The sequence below is a fragment of the Telmatherina bonti genome, assembly GCF_933228915.1.
Source record: "Telmatherina bonti genome assembly, chromosome: 17".
NCBI lineage: Eukaryota > Metazoa > Chordata > Actinopteri > Atheriniformes > Telmatherinidae > Telmatherina > Telmatherina bonti.
The window spans coordinates 19,830,814-19,853,506 of record NC_136615.1 but is presented as its reverse complement, the minus strand read 5'-3'; the positions used below and the strand labels follow the sequence as shown (position 1 = coordinate 19,853,506).

General features: G+C 39.2%; 1 protein-coding gene across 1 annotated transcript; it reads left to right on the top strand.

Moving 5' to 3' along the window:
- Positions 1–993: 993 nt before the first annotated feature.
- cplane1 (ciliogenesis and planar polarity effector 1) lies at positions 994–21,546 on the top strand. Its single transcript, XM_079256333.1, has 50 exons — positions 994–1,060; positions 1,259–1,430; positions 1,524–1,659; positions 1,743–1,871; positions 2,451–2,683; positions 2,797–2,900; positions 2,980–3,136; positions 3,240–3,343; positions 3,642–3,824; positions 3,952–4,201; positions 4,291–4,491; positions 4,639–5,417; positions 5,572–5,762; positions 5,993–6,073; positions 6,164–6,328; positions 8,025–8,189; positions 8,275–8,506; positions 8,627–8,763; positions 8,856–9,073; positions 9,160–9,324; positions 9,668–9,815; positions 9,915–10,024; positions 10,111–10,260; positions 10,356–10,467; positions 11,712–12,015; positions 12,105–13,202; positions 13,364–13,515; positions 13,606–13,691; positions 13,776–13,840; positions 14,089–14,329; positions 14,411–14,608; positions 14,858–15,538; positions 15,628–15,809; positions 15,897–15,981; positions 16,073–16,142; positions 16,413–16,547; positions 16,744–16,812; positions 16,921–17,006; positions 17,311–17,530; positions 17,657–17,919; positions 18,010–18,109; positions 18,233–18,418; positions 18,643–18,685; positions 18,795–18,926; positions 19,004–19,181; positions 19,285–19,352; positions 19,438–19,569; positions 20,544–20,659; positions 20,781–21,037; positions 21,225–21,546. Exons 2-50 carry the CDS (start codon positions 1,350–1,352, stop codon positions 21,390–21,392), a joined length of 9,546 nt encoding a protein of 3,181 aa, XP_079112459.1. The 5' UTR covers positions 994–1,060; positions 1,259–1,349; the 3' UTR covers positions 21,393–21,546.
- Positions 21,547–22,693: the final 1,147 nt, after the last annotated feature.

The following is a 22,693-nucleotide window of genomic DNA, read 5'->3' as shown; positions in this document are numbered from 1 at the left end:
TAAATGAATTTAATGAATTTAATGTTTGATTGTTTGTTGATGCACTTGGATTTATCTATCTAATTTCATCTAGTCAAATAACAAATTATTATTCAACTTTGTGAAATGTAATTCCCACGATTTGCTTTCAATATTTTGCCGGTTTGTCAACCGTATGCTTAACAAAATACGGGAATAGTTGCTAGATTTCTCTTGACTATGGTTGATTATTTATTTTTCACAATTATTAATTTATCAATATACAGATACAGATGTTCGAAGTCTAAAAATAAATCATTGTATCAAAATTGTGCAATTTAGTAGTAACCCAGAAAAGCACTCGGAGAGCACAAGACCTTTAAAAAGTTCCTGGATCCAAACGGTGATCCGGATCACCAACTAAGTTATATCAGTTCTTCCTTTTCACATTTTCACCAAGTCTTGATAATTTAATGAAAACCCGTCCTTAACTTTTTAGGTTATCTTGAACACAAACAGACAAACAGATAAACCGGTGAAAACATAACCTCCTTTGCGGAGTTAATTTGTAAAACTCTTTGTGAAGCATCAATATAATATTTTTTCCATAAAACACCTCACAGGAGTAAACTTTAGTTTTCATTTAGTAAAATATTCACTGTATTAACACTATTTACAAACCAGTTGTGTAGAAAAGTGTTTTGTTTGCGTGTAATATACACGCTTTGTTCCACAGAAAACAGCTATGTGGTGTGGGGAAACTACATTGACTGCAGCAAGACTCGAAAGAAAGCGGAGACCCATCCAATATGGCGGCGACACTGATTCACTCTCCGGCGCACAGAGGCGTCTATGTGTATATGGCATCTATGGAGTATCATGGGAAACATTTCTAGTCACTGACGCGGAGGGAGTTTTGAACTATTTCTTAATTATCTGCGGTATTCCATTAAAAACGTTTGATATTGTAATATTATTGTTTATACCTGATATGAGCACAGGTAGTGAGTATAACAACGGTGATGAAAAAGGACAAATGAAGATGTCTCTTTGGACCAATTCCTCGCCTTTTACCAAATGTAGCTAGGAAGCTAATGCTACGGTAACGGTACAGGTTATACACACTCATGTTTTTCTAGTCTTAATTTAAGGCGGTTTTAACTAACTGCTCGGACAGTTACTTTGTCTCATAAACATATCGGGATTTAATAACCTATAAAAGTAAAACGTGTTTCTAGCTATGATTTAGCAAGTCCGATTTGTTTACATGTAAACTCAGTAAACTTGCTCTCTATTTTAGCTGTCCTAATATTATTCTTTGGGAAATTGCTGCCTCGCAAAACACAATTGAATGCTTTGTCACGAAGGAGAACTGATGCTCCTTTTTAAACATGGAGCTGAAATTGGAGGTTGTTTTGTCATCGAGCATCAAACGGAAGAAACCATGGCCGCGGTTCTGCTGGCTGGGGCAGGTATGGGACCGCTGAGTGTCTGCGTTTTATGTTGTGATGTTAGAAGTGAGCTCTCATCATTAGTAGAAGGTAACTGTAAACCTCTATGTCTAGGAGAAGGAGTCTGTCTTTCTGATAGATGACAAACGGATAAGTGAGATCAACATGGTGTCTGGGCGGACTAAGAAGAGGACACCTAAACTCCATCCTTTGCTCAACACCGTACTGACTATGACTTCATCCCACAATGGTGAGTTTAGTGTATTAAATCAAGGCAATCTGATTTTTAAGATCAATCATTCATGCTTATCTGTTGTTTTTTTTTTGTCTCAGGAATGTGGCTTTGTGGACTTCAAATGTCAGGAGAACTGTTTCTTTGGAACAGGGATAGAGATTTGTTGAAGACCGCCGCAGCAGTCCCAGAAGTGGTTCAGATAATTACCTCAACTCAAGGTGCATACTGTAAGACAGTGTTTTTCAACCACTGTGCCATGGCACACTAGTGTGCCGTGAGAGATTATCAGGTGTGCCCTGAGAAATTACCCAATTTAACCTAATTGTTCTAAAAAGCAGCGCAGTCTTTATCCAAACAGGTCCCAATGAAAGACAATAATAAGCCTTCTTGTGTTTATCTGATTTCTATTCAAGAGGCTTTGACAAGATGGAGTTTATATTAATTTTATGGACTTGAAATAAAAAAAAAACAACAATTTGGTTTGTTGTGTGCCTTGTAATTTTTCAGTGAAAGATAAGTGTGCCTTGGCTCCAAAAAAGTTGAAAAACACTGCTGTAAGGCACACATGGCGGGTGACATTAATATCTCAAGAGTATCTTCTGGTTTAATTTATTGAATTATGTTATTTTTTATGTAGCAAATGATTAATTTTGGATAATAGATTTGATCAGTATGTGCATAGGGAGAATTAGGCTGTCATTTGCAAAATGTGCAGCCTGAGATGGCTTCACACTACATTTTAGATGTTTGTACATTTCTGTTAATTATTAAAACATTAAACTATACCTGGATGTATATTTCCCCAGGGAATTCCTCAAGGCTGTCTCTCCAGGTTTCAGAAGATGGGATGCGTGTGCTCATCATAGCCATAACTGGGCAAGTCTTTCTGTGGCAGTGTGTTGATGCAAGGGATTTGACAGCACTACGAGATGGCCCAGTCAAAGGACAGTGGGCATATATCCAGCCTCTTAAAGAGACCATGTTGCCTTCTTCCCAAGATAAAGAAGCATCCCAAAATGCAATCTTTATCAAGACAGAGGTCCTCATACTGAATTAATTACATATTCATGTTTTAAACTATACATTAGTCTTACAAAGATTATTTTATTTTCTCCCAATTTCACATCATGATATTCCTCAAATCTCTCTTAGGTTATGGGAGATGCCTGCTTATTAGCCTTTGTTTTCACATCTGGAAAGCAGCTTGTCATCACCGCCCTTAAAATTCAGTGGAAAGAATGCAATGGGAGGTTGGAGTAAGTGACCAGGTTCATGTGTCAGTATGGACCTTCATTAGGTATTGTATGTTGCTAAGGATGCCCTTTTTCTTTGTAGTTGTCTTGGTTACAGCATAAACTGGGCCACCAAAAAATACCCCTTGTCTCACCTCACCCCACCCTGCCAACCAGTGAAATCCAGAGGGGCCTTGGTACCAGCCTTCTCCCCAGATGGCAGACTTTTAGCCATTGTCCTGAACCAGAGAAAGCCTAAGGTGAGTATCTGGTCTTTTAATTGTCTTTTAGACATTTCATTCAGTTTATTCCAGGTCCATTGATAAGCAGAACTAAAAAAAAAAAAGTATTTCTTCTATGCAGGCTACACAGATTCTCTTTGTGAGCACACAGAATTTTGTGTCAGTATCGTGTGGCCTTGGAGGATGTGGTAGTAAAAGAGTGGATATCCCATCGAAATACATAAGGTCAGTGTCCATTATATAAAATTGGGGAACAAATGTGTTATTTATGTTGTGTAGCAGTGAGCTGGTCTGTCACTTGTGTGGAAAGTCAGCATCTTTCTAAATGTGGAAGGGACCATGATGGAATTAAACATACAAAAAACAACTACTGCACGTTATTATCCTGGGATCTCTGGGAAAATAAAATAGTATATTCAAGTTTGTGTTAAGATTGACTTCTATTGACAAGACACAACTACATAAGTAGCTGTAATAAAATGTTTTTGTTAATAATATATTTTTACATATGCTTTTTTTTCAGGTCCTACTGGGTTGGCAGTGCCAGCTGGTCTCCTGGAGGTCTTTTCTTGGCTTGTGTGTTAAAGAGAGGCTCTCTTCTTATATTGGCTCGTCTTGGAGGACTTCTCATGTTAACAAGCTCTGGTTGCAATGTTGACTTTGGTCCTGCCCACTTCTTGCCCCTACACCCACTGGTGACTTACCGGTAAACTTTAAATTGAGGTTTCTCTGCTTTTCTCTTGTTATTACTTGTTTAAAATGATGTATTTATTTAGGATGATCCTAAGGGATGTCTTGTTGCTACATTTTTACTTGCCAACTTTTCTACACAGGCCACCGATGTCAGCAAGAAACGGGGAAGCCTCTCTGTCCAGCTCGAGCATGTCTTCGCGTGACATCCTGAGACAGCGGTATTCTGTAACCTGGCATCCACGACTGTTGTATCTCATTGTGTCCGATGGCTACATGGCCACAGTTATGCGGGTGCTAGGCAGGCCTTCACCTTCATTGTTACTGAAGTCACTTCTAAAAGACACCTGCAAAGATCTTGACAAGGTTGCCTGCAAACTGGAAAAGACCCAGGTGAATAATGAGTGACTTGATCTTGAAGCAGGGCTTCTTTTTTTCAAACCATCTGGTCTTTGTCGTCTACTAACAAGTATGCTTTGTAGGGTGATGTGAAGGCTTGGCTGGAGTCTGTATCTTGCTTGAATCTGGACAGCAGCCTTGAAGAGTTTCACCCGGCTGTCACATGCCGACCCAGCACCAATGAATCCATCATTTCAGCTGGCACAGATGAAGCCAGAGTACCTCTTTTCCTCCAAGACCAGTGGACATTGGGTGGTACCAAGGCGCTTCTTGAAAACATCCAGGTCATTTCAACATTTTACAGGAAACGGAAGTTTTAGATTCTGTATGAAAAGAATGACATGATGTTGACAAAATAATCTGTCACAACTATGCTTGATTCTGATATGGTGGTGGTTTACATTACTTCTTTTATTTGTTTGGTTCTGTAGGCTGTCTTTGAAGAGGAGTCTGACTTGGATGGAGTTCCTGCTGGCTCTCATGTGGAAGATGGAGGACATTTGGAGTTTGCTTCAATGTTTGACACTCTCCATGCCTTGGACTCGCACATCGATACTGTTGTTGCCGGTCAAATTTATGATAAAGACTTTACTGAAACAGAGAAGAAGATTCCTTTCCATCACGAGCTAGGGAAGATCCAGACCAGGCTTTTAACAGCCTGGGCTGTTTGTATGTCTCTAGGAAACGCTGTGGAACACAGAGTTCATCTGCTGAAACATACTCTCTGCTGTGTGGTTCGATTTGCTGCTTTACTCCATTTTATGTCCTGCTCCATGGTCCATGCAGGAGAAAAGACTACCTTCACTTCCACTCGCTTTCTGCATCTCATCAAAACCCTCCTATCCTTCCTTCCTTGGGATAGCTTTCCTTCAGATGGACCAAATTGCTTGGGGCTGGTGGTGGAGTTCAGCAAAATGATAGCACGCCTTCTGCTGACTCCTCATCCTGACCCCTACCAGACTGGTCACTGCCACATATCATCTCAAAGTCTATCCAAAGTCTTGGATATCTTGCAGCTTGTCTCTGATTCTCTTGATCATACTTACAGCTTGAAGCAGGAAACTATCTGGTCTTCAGAGGAGGAATCTCCTCAGCCACCACATATGTGGCTCTCTGATGTGTACCATGTGCCTCTGCTACGGGACAACGTAAAGGACAAATCCAGTTTTGCGCATCAGGCTCAGCCTCTTCCCCAGCGACCTTCCAGCAGGTCTGTTTTGACTTTATCTTCATTCATGATTATGAGCAAAAATTCTCACCAGATGCCAGTCATTGCCATTTTTCTTGGCATGTAATTGATCATTTGAATATAAATTTGTCTCAAAGCTTAGGAGTTGTAATAATTGTACTATTTTTATTGCCAGATTGTTAAGAGTATGGCAGATGGTGTACAAGGTCACCCAGCAGTATGCAGAAGAACTGAAAAGATTTAAAGGTTGTGATGGCTGGAAGGATGAAGATCAGCAAGTGTCTGTCATCATGTCCAAGATCCAAACAGCTCTGCAGGCTACTGGAGAAATGCTAGAAGAGGGCCCCAGACTGCTGAGTTACCCAGGTAGGATACAAAAAACAAGGAAAAAAAACAAATAAATATTATTGTGATTATTTTGCAATGCATGTCGAATGTGATGGAAATACAACTAGATATTTTGTGTATAAATGAACTATAAACAAATCCAATAAAAGATGAAAGCTAATTTGACTCAGTTTGAATGAAAGACTTTGAGCTGTGTTTAAATATTAGTAACTTGCCGTTGAGAATAAAATGTAAGTCTTTTCAACCAGGTGAACATCTTTTCCTGTGTGGCTTGTACCCCAAAAGTGCAGACACATGGAAATTACAAATCTGTCAAGAGGCTAAAAAACGTAAGAGCCATTGCTTTAGTTTTTAAAAAAAAAATCCTACCCTTCCACATGGTCACGTTCAGTCTGAAATAATGATACATTTTTCTTTAGGTTGTGGTCGAAGTATCTTTCAGGAGACACGACTTTGCCTGTCACTTCTATACAGCCTATTATCACAATATCATCTGAGAGAAGCCCAAGAATTGGGGGACCACATGGCACAGCTGATTCAGATCAGGGCCGGACACCAGAGAGGCAGTTTGACTTCCATTAAAGGTCAGCTATGGCTAATTATTCCAAAGTACTATCTGACCCAAAAGAAGAATATAATATAAATAGCACTGTGCTGTGTATTTGAATGTCTTCCTTTACATCTGCAGAGTTTTGTCTGCCCTCTTCTGCTGGAAGGTACACAAACAATACTTATTATTAAAAAAACGTTACCTCTTAATACAGTTTTTTTTTTTTGTATATGGAACATGAGAACATTTTTTTTTTTTTATTTCATAATTTTACACCATGAGTGTATGGATAATGTTTACACTGAAGCAATACTACCATTTGTTACAGGTGAATTTCTATCTATGTCACTGTAGTTCCCTGTCTTTGGCTCAGACACAGTCATTGCAGTTTGAGCTGAAATACATTAGTGTCATATTCTGCCATGGTATTACTAATGTTACCTGGTTTAGATTCTGACCTTTGCTTGAAAGGACTTGAGAAAAATCACTGATTGGCTTTGACAACCACTGCAGCCTATATTTAAAATACATCATTTCAAACATTGTTTCTCTGTTGTAGCTCCGACATTGCCCAGGATTGCATAATCATATGTATACAATTCTATATGCATAAAAAATTTTATAGACTTGTAAAGGTTTAAAACAAAAACCTCTCATTAATTGACATTTTTAGGGAATTTGCTACAAGAAAAACAATAACAAAACAATCATGAAGAAATGTGGGAATACTGGAGCAGAGATTAATGAGAAAAAAACATTCAGAACCGTGCACATGCAGTTGAAAATGTAATACACAATAATTTTCAATATTATATTACCAAATATGATGATGTTTACATCACACAGCACAGAAGTAAAACTAGAGGAAGGCTGTTGGGTAAAGATAAAAAAAAAAAAAGAATAAAAAAATGAAAGAAATTTAGGACAAACAAGGCACACGTGCAGTAACTTCTGACAATAGATAATCTAGATGCTTTTTAATCAGATTTTGGGACATACAGTGAATGTTCCTCTGTGTTGATGTTGTGCTTAATCTGCTCTTTGCATTTTAATTACTATTTGCATGATAAGAGATGTAAAATGCAGGGATGCTAATCCTTTTGGGACAAATCATTGCAAAAATGAATCCACCCACACACTAGAAAGGATTTTGGTTCATGTAATCAGTCATGTCACAAAGTTAATTTGTTACACACCTTTGATCCTTATGTATGACAAGTTACATATTTTAAAAGCTACAGTTCACCATGCTTAAAACCATTCTGATATAAATAAGTAAGGTATGATTAAAAGATGCATCATCTGTTTGGAAAAACCTGCCTTTAGAGCTTTACAGTATTCTGTAAGTGCCTTGTCTTTTCTGTCTAAGGGCATAATTATGAAATTGCAGTCAGACTGTTTAAAATCACGTTTTTCATAGTGAAAAACTTACCATCATAAAGAGGTAGAAGGGAGAGACAAATAGGATTGTGCCACACTCTTGGAGAAGGTTTCTTCAGAGAAGTATGCATTGAGATATAGACATGAAAAATGCCAAAAGGGTTGAGAAAACAATAGATGAATAATAAAAATATGATTTTTTTTCCTGCTTCACTTCAATGCCACACATCTGGTTACGAATATTGTTCTAGTGTCTGGCATAAAGTTTGATCCACCATAAATCCAACCCTGTGGTTATACACAGAGATTACACAAGACAACTAATTTACTGCCTTCGTGCCATTCAACAGATTCTCTTCCTTGCTCATGGCTGCCAACGGACCTTCACCGTGACACTGCCTGTGCAATGGTTCAGACTCTTGGGAGATTCATGGCCTCTTACTTCACCAACCAGCCGGTCTGCATTCTGCCAGCTCACAATGTGGCGGTCCTCCCTCCTATACATGTTCCTCATGGTGTGTTTACAAAAGTTACTTGCCAGTTAAAAACAGGATTTGCTCATGCATGTTGCTATATGACTTTATGTGTACCATTTCTCAGCCCCCAGTGTTGGGCGTTTGGTGCTGTTGTGCCAGGAGGAAGTGACTCGAGCTGTTCGACAGCAGCATCTATCAGAACTGTGGACAGTGGACTATGCCCAGGACCTGCTCCTGCTGGGGGGGCTGCTTCCTGAGGCTGTTTGGTTGGCTTATCATTTGGGAGACTGGAAGACAGCGGTGTCTCTGAGCCTGGCATACACCAGTTACTGCACTGAGCATTTTGACTTCACTTGGTCAGTTTGAAGCCATAAAACAAAACAAAAGTAGACGACTCTATTGTTTGTTACTCAGTCATAATAAATGTAGTTCAATTGGTATGTATTTTTTCATGTACACAATATCTGTTATGACAGGCTAAGAAGGAGAGAACTTCATCTCCCCACTGGTTTAAAACCAGAAAGCATCTTTCAAGCTGAGCTGGAATGTCTTCTTGTGAATAAAGTTGACTCACAAGAACCCACAGATAAAGATGGTGAGAAGAGCTTCACAGGTTAGTGAGACTTCTTTATTGTAACTTTATGGTCCTTTTTTTTTTATTTGAAACCTTTCATTTCAAGCTTTGTCTTCTTTCTCCTTTTCTAGATCCTTCAGAAGGAGAAGACTGGGATTTGTTGCAGGCTTCCATAGAGGAAATTTTAAAAGCTTCTGTCATGGCAGGAGTGAATGTCATGTCATCCCCCATGTCTTCACTGCTGGACACAGCCAAAAACATGTGTTCTTCCCTGCCTACTTTGGTGCCCTCTGGACTGTACCTTCCTTCCCCACCCCTCTATTGCCCGCAGCCTTCTCCCAACACACAGGTTAGTAATAAGAAATGTATCAGGTGTAGACAGTGCATATACAGGTGCTTTAAAAAGATAAAATGTTGAATATTTCTCCTGTTCAGGACCAAATGGGGACGGTAGGGCACCTTACTGAAGTTGCATACCGACACAAAATCTCTGGGGTTCTTCAAAGATTTCTTTTACTTCTGAGATCTGGTCATTGTCTTCATCCTGCTGCCCAGTGGTACATGAGTCATCTGCGCCGTGCCAGACACATACTTTTCAAGGTATCTCCTTATGGGGCTCAAGAGTGGTTCAGTTATTTAATGAGACTTTTTCAGTGTTGCTAAGAAAAACCATTGTTTTTGTAAATCAATGTAGGACTTTAAACTTCCTTGTTTCATTATGCAAAACAGGAATTAGTGTAAAAATAAAGATGCGCTGTAGATCCTCATGTTTTGTAAAAAAAAAACAAATAAATAAATAAATATATATATATATATATATATATATATATATATATATATATATATATATATATATATATATATATATATATGTTTGTGATTCTTGTTTGTTGTCAAGTCCCCTCCTGTCTCAGTCAGTGCAAATATCTGATGTTGATTTCAGATCAAGAAGAAGTATTCCTATCCGTCAGCTGCTCAGGGGGAAAAGGCTTTCCCAGAAGGACTGACTAAGTTTATCACCCGTCGTGGATATTTCAGACTGGGACCAAAGAAAGACAGTCACCTCGACTGTGACACCATTCATACTATTGGTAGTTTCAAGTTATAATAATCTGTGAATTATTTAGCAAAATCAGATATCTAATTTAGGATATTTTATCCTTACTGATTTATTTCTAAACGACCGCAAGCTTGTTTTAGGGAGCTGTGTGCTTTATGCTGGATGCTCCACGTCAGGGATCAGCTCTCCATTCACTGCAGGAAGTACCAGGCAGCCAGACAGCACTGTAGAGATGAACAGGTATGTTTATGAGTATGTACCATGCATATTTAGAGATTTAAGATTATCCTTACGACTGATGTAAGTGTGTATTTTGTGTCCCTTAGAGCTCTGGTGATCCAGAAATCATTTCCGCCTGCATAGAAGCTCTCCGCTGGGCCTGTCATCTTCTGCCTTTCTCTCGTTTCCTCAATGCTGAGGAAATCCTGCAGGACATACTGCTTAGTCTCATCTCTGAATTACCTCCTTTGTCTATGGTAACATTTATTTGCTTAATAAAGCATTTTATTTTGTAGGGCAAAAACTCTGACGCTGACCGAATGCATTTTCCATTCTTGGCCTTTCTTTATAGCTGGCTGACACTCTGGTACGAGCCTTCCCAGAGGAGGAAGAGTCTGTCAGAGTGCCTTTAAGAGAGAAGTATAATTCACTGCTGAAGAGGCTGAAGCAATGCAATGTCATCGGTATGAACGTCTCAGCTTATTTTTGAATTACTCAGATCATAGGTGCCCAAAGTCGGTCCTCGAGGGCCGCTGTCCTGCAGGTTGTTGATGTATCCCTGCCCCAAAACACCTGACTTTCATTAAATGGATCTGATAGCCAATAAAGTTCTGCTCAATGACTGAATAGTTTGAGTCAGGTGTGTTGGAACAGGGATACATGGAAAACCTGCAGGATTGTGGCCCTCAAGGACTGGAGTTGGGCACCCCTGACTCAGATGATGAGCAGCTGGAAGAAGCTGATAGTGGAATCAATTAAAATTTTTGACAATTCACTTGCTGCTAAAATATATATTTAAAAAATATAAATTTCTGGAATTCAGTTTTCAAAAATTATTTTAGCTGCATTAGACAACATGTCTAGAGCCATTTGATTCAGATTTAAAAACAATGAAAATACTGCACTTAAACTCAAATGTTGTTCCTTTTCTCAAATTTTTTGGAGAAAAGTTTCTGCAAACTGACTAAACTAAATTGAAAATACATTTATGGGTTCTTGATCCATTTAAGAGCCAATTTTGCCGCTATGTTTTTTCTCTCAAATGTGTGTTTTTAACTAAAGAAGAAATGAGAAATGGATTTTTTATACATTATGAGCAGTGGCCCTTGCATCTTTTCATATCATGTAGAGCAGGGGTGTCCAAAGTCCGTCCTTGAGGGCTGCTGTCCTGCAGGTTTTCCATGTATACCTTTCAACACACCTGGCTTCCATTAAATGGATCCAACAGCCAACGAAGTTCTGCATAATTAGAGATTAATTTGAGTCAGATGTGGTGGAACAGGGATACATGGGAAACCTGCAGGATTGTGGCCCTCGAGGATCAGAGCTGGGCACCCCTGTTGTAGAGATTCAGATTAAATTAGCCAAACTGGCCATCAAGTACATATATAGTCTATGGTACATATCTGTCTCCTTAAGCAACCGGATGGAGATAAAACATTTTCAAATGACCTTTTTGAATTCCTAAACTTGTTGGATGATTTGGGCAAAACTAATTAATCTCTCTCTCTCTCTCTCTCTCTCTCTCTCTCTCTCTCTCTCTCGCTCTTACTCTCTCTCTCTCTCTCTCTCTCTGTAAATAAATATAAAAGCAGTTAAAGAAAAATAGAAAAGTTAAAAATGGACTGACTGAGTGGTATCAGGGTTGTGCTTTTTAAGCTGTTTGCAAATGATCCCTGCATTCTGCATCATTTCTCTTTTTCTCCAGAAGAAGAGAACGAGTTGATGATGATTGTCATTCAAGATAAATTCAGACAGAGAAGAAAACATCTGGCACGTCTGCATCGGCACTTGGCTCCTCCTGTGCTGCAGCTGTGGGAGAAAGAAGAGGAAGATGAGGAAAAGGGTAGCAAACAGGAGATGACCATGCTAAGGCAGCTCTCACTGGGTACAACTCTGAGCACCAGTACCTTAACTGACTGTGGACTTCAGCCAGTATGCAGTCCTGTTGACCCACCAGAGAATATGTCAGAGCCTGTCTCTTCTGAACAGCGTTGTCGATTCATGACCAGGTAGCTGTCAGGAAAAGTAACAGACATTATTCTCCTATCTCATATATGTCGGATCTGTCATATTCTATTGACTGTGTTGTTCTGTACAGGGGCAAAAGAGCAAAAAAAGAAAGCAAAGATGCTAAGAAGACTGCTGCTAAGACTGAGAGTGCCATTCAAGAGGAGGGTGACACAGACAAAGCAAAAGCAGAGCAACTTTCTCTACCATTGGTTGGCACCTGGGAGTTTGAGCTAGAAGATGAGGAATATCTGAATTTTCTGGAGCTCTTTCTCAGCTACGCGTTGGAGAAGAATAAATCTGATGGAGGCGACTCTGGCAGTGAATTACCTCTGCTGAGGGGCTTCTGCTCTGAGCTGAGGGAGAGAGAACTCCATTCTCTTACTTTTGATGTTCTCACCACCATTCATCGCCGTCAAAGAAATGGGCCCCATCCAGTGAGAAAAGACTCCAACAGTGGGCCACCAGTGTTCAGAGCTGGATGTTGCTACAAACCTGTGAAAGAAAGCAAAGCACCTGAGCTGCAAACTTCTTCTGTATGGAGTGAACCTTCCATGTCAAGGGTTAGCCTATCTGTCAGCTCTCAGTCTGGACAGAGAACCAAGAGGCAAAAAGGTTTGTTTGGCCTCCGGCAGCAAAGCAATATGTCTTTGGAGAGAGTAATGGAAGCTGATGATCCAGGAATCAGCCCTATTCAGAGTGTGTTTACCATGGGGAATCCCTCAGAAAGTTTCATATCTGGCACCTCTGTGTGTGTGGAGGCTGTGACAGAATTGCAGCAGGGCCTTGATCCTAAATTAGAGGCTCAGTTTCCAAAGCTTGGCAGACTACTGGAGTGGATGGTACGCTGGGCTGATAAAAGGGTGCTGTTTGGACATCACAGTAAAAAGAAGAAAGATAAGAAAGTGGCGGCTGATGAAGGAGTTATGATTCGTATTAAAGCTTCAGCACCTGCTATCCTTACTTCCCTGAGTTTGCTGGGGTGTAAGTACAACTCTCTACCTGGGAGTAAGGACCACGGTTCCCACCTTCATGTTCCAGAAATGCAATGGATTGTCGCACCTGTCCTGCAGCCCGAGGTGGAGACAAAGCTTGAGAGAGAGAGCAGTGTGGATACAGGCTACCCTGGATCAGCTACCACTCCTGTCACGGCTCTCGACCATAATCTGCAACAAGGAGAACTATCCTTGTGAGTGTCCCATGTAATTACAATGAATAATCATTGTCTTGTGTATATTCTAAAGATTAAAATTTTTGACCAACACAAATCAGCATCTCTCTGAACTCTTTTTTTTTTTTCCCTTACATGAGATGTACATGTTTCTTACATGTTCTTTTGTTTCCTTACAGTGGTTCCCATACAGACGAAGCAGAGGAGCTGACATTTCAGAGGACACCTCTCCCTGCTGACCAGGTACAACTGACCTTTGATTCACAACAGAGACATGACGGTATACAGCAGCTCCCTCTTGATGACTTAGATGTTACACCTGAAAAAGAAGGTATGTTGCAAAGGATTGTCATGCTGGATCGTGATAGCTACTGTTCTGCAGACTTTTGCAACTATTAATTTCTGTGCCTAATATTTGAAGGCAGAAGAAGTGACAGTGAGGGCTTGGGATTGTCGCCATCTGTATCGAGTGGGAACGTTTCTGGAAAAGTCTGCTCACCTGAAACTGTGAGTACACTCATTTAGTATTCTCATTCTTTGTGTTTTAATTCAGGCTGTCACAAAGATGGAAACAACTGTTTCTTTTTCCAGAGTTTAAAGCGTGCAGACCTTGACTACTCAGAAAACACTGAAGCTCTGTCCAGTTCTTCTTCCATGTAAGTTTGTATTATAAGACTGTTTACTGAGAAATGAAGGTGAAAAGAAGTTTTCTATAATGAGCCTTTATGTAAGTGTCACTGAAGTCAAATCAGTCTTTTCTTAAAATATTATAAAATAGTCATTTTATTTGCATTGTGCTAGTCAACTAATTCTTTAACATAAAAAATTGAAAAAAATTATAGAAAACATGGAGCTTACTCAAAAACTACAGACTAGTTGCTAAAATTGTTTGTTTTTTTTCAAGCCACAGTGGACATCTATCTCCTCCAGCTCCTCCCACTGTCCAGCCAAAGGCAAATGTTCGTGCAGAACCTTCTCATTCAAATGGAGGGCAGCTCCCAAACACAACTTCTGATCCTCCAGTATTTCAGCCACAAAATGTCTCCAGTAGTGTGCCCTCTGCAGAGTCTACAACCCCAAATCAGCCATTGACCACTTCACCAATGAGACAGCGATTAGGCGAAGACTTATTCAGACTTGTTCAGGTAAAGAACACATTGGCTAAAAATAGACTATTAAATTAAGATCAAACATTAACTGACTTTTTTTTTTGTTGTTCTTTACAGCATATCAACTACATGAGTCTGAGTGATGTTTTAGGAGCAACATTTGCCAACCTCCAGCTAGTTCAGCAGAACTCTTCTGTGGGCCTGTCTAATATGAACGCCTCACACCTTAATGTGCCGCCTTCTTCTGCTGGCAATCTCATCCCTGAACCAGTCTTGCCCATTCAGACTTCCTTCTCTGCAGCACCTCAAATGCAGGCATGTGTGCCAAATACTGGGTCAAGTGACCCTCAGTTTAGTGAAGGCACTTCATGTATGTTTGGAGACCAGCCTGTCATGCAAAGCTCTGCTAGGAGCTCTTCAGCAGCAAAACAGTGCCATGCCAATCAAAGTCTATCTTGTGTTTCTGCAGGTGTTAATTATCAGGTATGACTAAAGTTCTCTTTAATTGTGACTAATTGTGTTTCAGGGTAAACAAAAATTACTTCCAAGTTTTCTTTTCTGCAGGAAATGCAGCCGCTCTCTGTGAAAGCAGACTCTCCAGATATCCTGCAGAGGGAGAGCAGGAGGTTAGTTCCACCTTCTCAAGGACTCCTGGCAACCACTGAAACCAGTAGGGGTGGTCTAAGCTCTCCCGTGTCACCGGTTTCCAATGGAAATGCACAGAATGACTCTGCTTTCAGGGTGCCTGGCCTAAAGTTACTTAAACTCCATCACCCGCAGATGTCCCAGCACAGCACCCCACACAATCCACCAACACAACAGTCACAGACCCTGCACACTGCAAACTCCAAAGCTCCTCAGTCCTGTCAGCACAAGTCTAGACATGATGACCAAACTACCTCGAAGGAGAAAAGAGAAGAAAAAAGTGATGGGTTTTCAGTTCTAAAGAAACATTTCTGCTTTAATTCTCCACGTGACCCAACTCCCGGGAATTCTCAGTCCCAGATTTGGGCATCAGGGAAGTTCAGCAGTCATGGGTTATCTCTACTTCCTCCGGCTTTGTCAGCTCACACACAAGCACCGATACAAGGCCTTCGTCTGCTGCAACTGCAGCAAGTTAAACACACCGGTATCACTTTCCCCAAACTACCTCTACCATTTTGCTCCAGACCTACTTTCATTTCAGCTCCAATGACAGGAACCCCAATGATCAAGCTTCTAAGTCTTGAATCTGGACCCAAAATGGTAAGAAGCCAAGCTGTCATTTATGATTTTTAAATTTAGTATCATTAACTCTAGTTATCTTACAATTGACATATGTTTCCCTAACACAGATGTTACCTCAGGCAGTTCCTTCAACACAGGTTACCCATCTTTCCTCTGTGGCAAAGTTAACAAGTTCAGGAATCGGACAACAGGATGCTGAAGATTCTCGGCTGCTGCTGTTCAGAGCCGACCAGCCTAATGGAAGCTCTCAAGAGCCTGTCACCTCTTCCAGCTGTACCTCCAGCATGAGGCAATCACATATTCATTTTACTGTTCATGGTTTTCTCTTTCAGCCACTGATTATTACATTGGATGTTCTTACTTTTTGTATTTAAAGGCAGAAGAGGAGAGAGGAAAAGGCAAAAGGGAGGAAAACAGAGATCACATTCAGACCAACTGAATCCATCATCCCTACTGAAGAGGTAGAGCCGCTTCAATCCCAATTATAGTTTTGTTCTTACGAAGATTAAGCAGCCAAAGAACCTTTATATGTTTGCTTTAATGCATATTTAGACAGCAGATGTGCCTTTAAATGAAGCACCTCCGGAGGCTGAAGGGACCACTCCTGGCCAGGACATCACAGGTGACTACACAACACAACAATTTAGTCAATTTGTTTTAGCTGATATACATATGATTTGCCATTTTAAAAATGAACACACACTACTATTTAAATAAAGAGCAAAGAGCTGCTTAGTCCATTAATAAGAGAATCACAATATAATGTAATTGCCACATATTTAATTTGGAATATTAACATTTATTAATCCTCAAATAATTAATAAAGTTTATTATAGAAATATCATTATGTCCTTTTAAAAGACTTGTTGCTCTGCTGTTTTTTAACTTCCAGGATACTCTGACTCCCTGCTGACTGGTCAGAAACTGTTGGACAAGGTCTTTTCCACTTCAGCTGAGCTTCACGCCTTTGCTTCCACAAGTAAACAACCTCCAGAATGCCAGGATGCTTTTACCAACACAGATCCAGGTAAGTCGGCTTCGGGCTGACTCAGATAATGTTTTTAATGGACTATGTTTACCTTAGTGTAAAATCCAAATGATCAGAAATGACTAACATAAATATGATGGCTGTGTAGGCGGAGTTTCATGTATATAAAAGATCTTCTGTGTGCTCCTTCTACTGGAAGTACTGGTATTATTTAAGTTAATTGGTTTTCTTTCAGCTTGTCATCCCACGTTTGTGGATAAAGCGGTTTCTGCCCAGGAGTCTATATTAACCAGCGGACCGAAATGTAAGCCCACCTTAAGATACGTTTTGTTGTTTTATGGAAGAAATTCAGCAAAAATTTAAAAACAAACAACAAAACAAAACAGAAAACTTGTGTATTTTCATATTTCAGTACAAACTTCCAGGAATGGTCAGATGTGTGATCAAGACTTCATTCAAGACTCAGAGGTAACCTCAAAGGAAACAGAGAAAATACTGGTAAGAGTCTGAATTCAGCATCACGGTGTACAATGTTTAGTGGCACCGTTTGTCTCTTTATAGAAACTTTGTACACCAGAGTGGATTAACTGTTATTACTGCATGATCATCTGCCATGACATCTGTAAAATGTTTCAACAAACATCAAAGTTGTGTTTATTTTTTCCATGTGTTAATTGGCTATTACATTCCTGGTAATGTTTTATAAACTTATTGTGAACCTTTTTTTTTTTTTTTTAAATTCTGAAATGTGCTTTTCTGAAGTCGTTCCTCTCAGCTTTGTTTGATTGTCGGTATTTGGCAGGAAGTGGGTGGACGCAAGTTTCTAAGTGTCTTGGATCTAGAAGATGTAACACAGCACAAAGATCTGCTGCCATGTCTTAGGACAGACGCACAAGATGCATCCTCCAATCACCGTTCATCTCCTACTTCTGCTGACCTCCATGTTCTCGCCACCTCTGTTATCGGAAGTGCTGCTGCAGTAACGGTTTCGGAGGAGCCAGTAAAAACCACCACACCCACAGGTTTTTATACATTTATGATTAAGGTTTTACAGATGTGTCTTTATACTGAATACAGTCTTCCCTGTGTTACAGCCGTGAAGTGATGGTTCAATCTTTCCCTCTTCTAAATAACTTTATATTTCCTAGATATCCCTGAGACAACTTTATTCAACTACCAAAAGTCCTGCCGGGTTTCAGAGAGAATCACTCCTCCTAATAATGTGACGGTAGAACAATCTGACTCTGAGATCTGTCGAGCCATAAAGACCCAGAGTGTTCGACCTAACAGAGCCTCTCTCTCACCGCCTTCTGCCAGTTTTTCTTCTCACTTGTCAGAGCTGGATGCCCAGTTGACTGCACTACAGAAGATTGCAGATCAACTGGAAATGGATTTCTCAAACTCTGGAATGGTACCTAAAAACTTTTTGCTCTCTGGTCGTATATATGTTTATATAATATTTCAGATCATTTTAAGTTTATTCTTCCATGTCTCTGTGTAGCCGCTGAGCACAATTGGAAAGCTTTCTTCAGACATGGTATCTGATGTGAAGCTTAACTCAGCAGTAAAGAAAACCGTCAGACTCTCCGTCCCTCTTAAAGGTATGACAAAACTTTTCCTGTCTTAAAAAGATTGTTAGTCTTTTAAAAACAAATGCAAAAGACGAAAAGGTCTAAACACAAGAGCAGGATTCTTTTAAATATTTTATATATTTTCTGTTACAGCATGGACACCAAGATCTGATCCAGACTTTTTACCTGAACCAAAGGCCTATGAGGAGGATGATAAACATCAAGAGGAAGAAGTGGTTCATGATGGTTTCAGCAGTCCTGGAACAGAGCCGTGTCCTGATTATTCTACGTCATCTTTTAAGCACAGAGCAGGACCTTCTTATATTCACACCCGACCAGGTGAATTGAAACAAACTAAATGATTTAAATGGACTTATAATCACTTTCATGTTTCTGTTCCACCACCATCAAGTTGACTTGAAGTATTATTTACCATTATCTGCTATTATCAGGTTAACAGCTGCTTATGGTCTATGTCTTAGATGGAGCAGGAATTCTTGTACTCAACTGTACTTTCTTTCAGTCAATACTAAAAAAAAAAAAACATTTTCACCTGCCTACAGAAATCAAAGATCACTTTACTGAATCATACGGAATATCTCAGGAGTAAGTTTAACATGATCTACACCCTTAAAAAACATTTATATTAATGTGCTTACCTTTACACCCCCTTTCAATTTACAATATTGTTTTTCCTTTAATTGTCAACATGCAGATGGACAGATGAAGATCTGGGTCAGACTGGGCTATATGATACAGCAGAAATCTTAGACGAGTTGGTAAAGGAAGGATATTTATCTCCCACTGACTGGAATTTGTCAGTGTTGCAGACTACTCATCCTACCAGGTAAAGTGTTGACTAAAACAGTGTGCTATTTAAGCTGTGGTTGTCACTGAGCTGAAAAATCAAATGGCCCACCGCAGGCAGGATCAGCTGCAAAGTAGCAGGACGTCTCAGAAACGTGTTTTACCTGAGGATGAGAGGAGAGAGCTGAGGACATGGATGAGAAGAAAACAACGGGAACAACTGGCTGCTTATCAAAAACACAGACAGAGCCTGAGAGAAAGAGAACACAATCCTTTCTCTGCCTCACCAATAGGGGTGCGAAGTTTTTTTTAATGTTTTTCCCAAAACTGACCCTTGTGTGATGCTCTCTTTATATTTTGTGATGACATGTGCATGATTGTTTACTGGGTTTCTGCAGCAATCTACAAACAGAAATCAGACAGCAAAGACTTTGAGGACCAGAGAGGAAAAATTAAAAAAAGAAAAGTAAGTATCCATAATATTTAAAGTAACATTACTCAGAATAGTTACACAAACAGGTTTAAACTGCTGTTTCTATTTGACTTTAAAGGTTCATGCTTCTGGAGCAATATGACCAAAGGACGCTGGAGGCTTGTTGTTTGGTCAGTGACCTTGCTGTCTCTCCTCCAGTGCTCTCGACCACACGATCGACCTCAGCTCCACCTCCTGGCAGTGTTCAGAGGTATCTTGTGCTACAGTAATTTGAGCAGGATTGTTTCACATTAATGTATAATTATATTCTGAGTTAGTGTTTCACCTAAGTGAATTATTAATTATAGTATACCATGATTATCTTTGCAGCCTCAATACCTGTTTCACTGTTTAGTTTAAAACATTTATAATAAAAAATAAGTTAAGTAATGCCTTTAGTTGCTAAACAGTAGAACAGACTTAAATCCTTTAAATGTTTGCTCAGAGAATTCTCTAACTGTGATCTGTGCAGGTATTATGCTGGTGGGGTGGATAACTTCCTGTGTGGATTTAGGCTTTCAGTCCTAATGTCTGTTTCTGTTTGCATAATGTCTGCATCTGTTTTTTTGTTGTTTTTTTTTTAATCCCATATGGACTCTGTCGTGCTGATATCAGCAACAAAACAAAATGTATGCGCTGCTTTTTGCAGACAAGAATACTTTGAAAGTCTTTACCCAACACATAATAAAAAATACAGAGGAAATATGACAATAGAAAATTTTTTTAAAAAAAATCCTGGATTCTTAATTAAACAAATAATGTTTAAAAAATGCTAGTACACCAAATTAAGCAAAAAAGTAATTAAAACATAACACCTTGCACATTCAGTACATATAATTAAAAACCTGTCAGAAGAGATGTGCCTGAAGCTAAAAAACAAAAGCTTGAAGAGATTCTACAGATTGTATGGCTGCAAGCTAATTATTCACGAGTTACGAGCTACAATATTTAAGTTACTGAATATCCTTGAAGGGATGTTTTGGACAAATGGAGAATTGCATGTAGTGTAATGTGTGAAGCTGAATGCTCAGGGGCTCCTTGCTACCTTTCTACAGCAGAAAATAGCCACTAATGACTGACTTCATGGCTGCACACATACAGTAGCCGTGCAGACTAAAATTGTAAACCTATCAAATGTTTGCTGGATGATATTCTATGCTTGTAAATATTATGTTTTTCTCACAGGGCTCAGAACTTTTCTGTCAATGATAGAAGACATCTCAAGTCACCCCGACTTCGTCCACAGTCTGTGGAGGGACTGTCAGAGGATCTCCACAGGAGACTGGGACTTCATCGACCAGGTATGTAAATCATATTAAACTAAATTAGTTTGGTGCCTGTAGAATTCTAATCTATATAAATATGTTCTACTTCATTCCATAAAGAAATTTAATTTGTGTGATTTTTTTTTTTTCTCTCTAGTGACCTTTTTGCCAGGGGACCGTCTGTCTCTGGTGACTAGACGTGGCATGCTCACCAACACTAAGAGACAAGCTAAGCTTCACACAGCCAACCAGAGTGAGGACCAGCATGATGGATACTGGAGAAAGACTGGGTTAAACAGAACTTTTACAGCAGGACCTGCTGTAGGAAAAAGGATCTTCAGAGAGCAGAGTAGAGTCAGAGAGACAGAAGTGATGGACTGCTCAGTATCTAGTAGGCTGAAGGAATCCGATAAAGTAAGAACCATTTTTTTTTCTTTTAATAATTCAACTACTGTAAAGATAAATGTATATCTCAGTAACTCTGGCCTGGAATCAGAAGTGTGCTTGTTCAATATTGGATAGTATATTTATAAATTCTTTTAGATTAAGTTTTTGATTAATGACTTGGTGTTTCATCACTACCGTATTGCTCATTTCTCAGGTTTTGGCAGGATCATTGGGTGAGCAAGATGATGGTGCCATAGGTGGTGTTTCAGAGATGAACTGGCTGGACAATCTCTCCGAGAGTACAGGCAGCAGCCTCAGCAAAATAGACTGGGCCGCTATTGAGAAAATGGTGGCTGGAGAAGAAGACAGCATAAATAAATAACTAATTAGTCAAATACATAAATACATGCACAATTGAATAGTTTGCTATTTCATTTCAATAGAATTAAGAGAAATGTGGATTTAGATCTAAATGAAATACAACAAAACAGTGCCATATGTACACTCATGAGTAGATGAAGAGAAAAAAAAATATTGTGTGCCTGTTGGAAACATTGTACATCAGTACTGTGGTTATAGATTTTTCTATCACACTATTGTTGAGAAACTTATAAATACATTAATTGTCTTTGTTGATATTTGTAATTGTTCTAGACTTTTTTTGTACATTGTCTTAAAAGCATTCATGTTTGTTGATATGAGTCAGTTTGTGTTTGTTACCTCAAAGTATATTAGTATGTTTTACTAATTTTTGCTTTCCCAGCAAAGACCTTTAGGTAACCCCTGTCAAAAGTAGGAGTCACAAGTTTAGGCACATTGTGGGGTCAACTTGAAGAACTCAGTTTGGCAACTACATCATCCAGCTTGTACATTGTTTTTCTTCAGCTGCGATTTTCTGTTTTTCCTCTGTGGCATTTTTGTCCATTCTTCCTGCAAGCTAAATTGTAGTTCCGAGAGTCTTGTACTTTCTTGTTTTTTTCTTGAGTAAAATTATGCACCATTTCATCTATACACTAGAGCTTAAAAGCTCCATTTCAGACTTCACAATTCCAAAGAACTGGTTTCCAAAATAAATCAAGGTTATTTAGATGTTTATGTAGATTTGTTCACTGAATTTTCTGGTGATGGCAATAAAAACTCCCTAACACTTACTGGTATTTCATCACAAACTCAGATTAGCTAAACTGTCATTTTATTAGGATCCGATGTTTACGACGTTTCAAACCCTAAGAGTCCCGAGTTACTTTTAACATAGTTAAAGGCATAATGGTGTGGTTTTGGTAAAAGTTTTTATTTTCTTATAAAAGACACTGGGTTATTTTTGTTTTATTTATAACTTAGATTCTTTTACAGAATTTATAACAGTCTTAAAAAAAAAAACAACAAAAGACAATTGTACGTAAAGGGTCATAGGACATTAATGGAAAGAGAAAATAGCTAAAAAAAATAAAAAGGGTAAATGCGAGTTACAGAATTAAATCGCGTTTTTTGCAAATATCCTTTTTTTTTTGTTGTTGTTTCAGTCAGATTCCATCAAGATAAAGAGATTAAAAACTAGTTTTCTGTGTATTACTTTACTTTTGTGAATGTGTAACTTTGCGAGAAACAGGATCAGGTTGACAAAAACATTGCAGGGGGATCTTTAGTCTTAAAATGATACATCCGTGATACAAAGAAACCTGG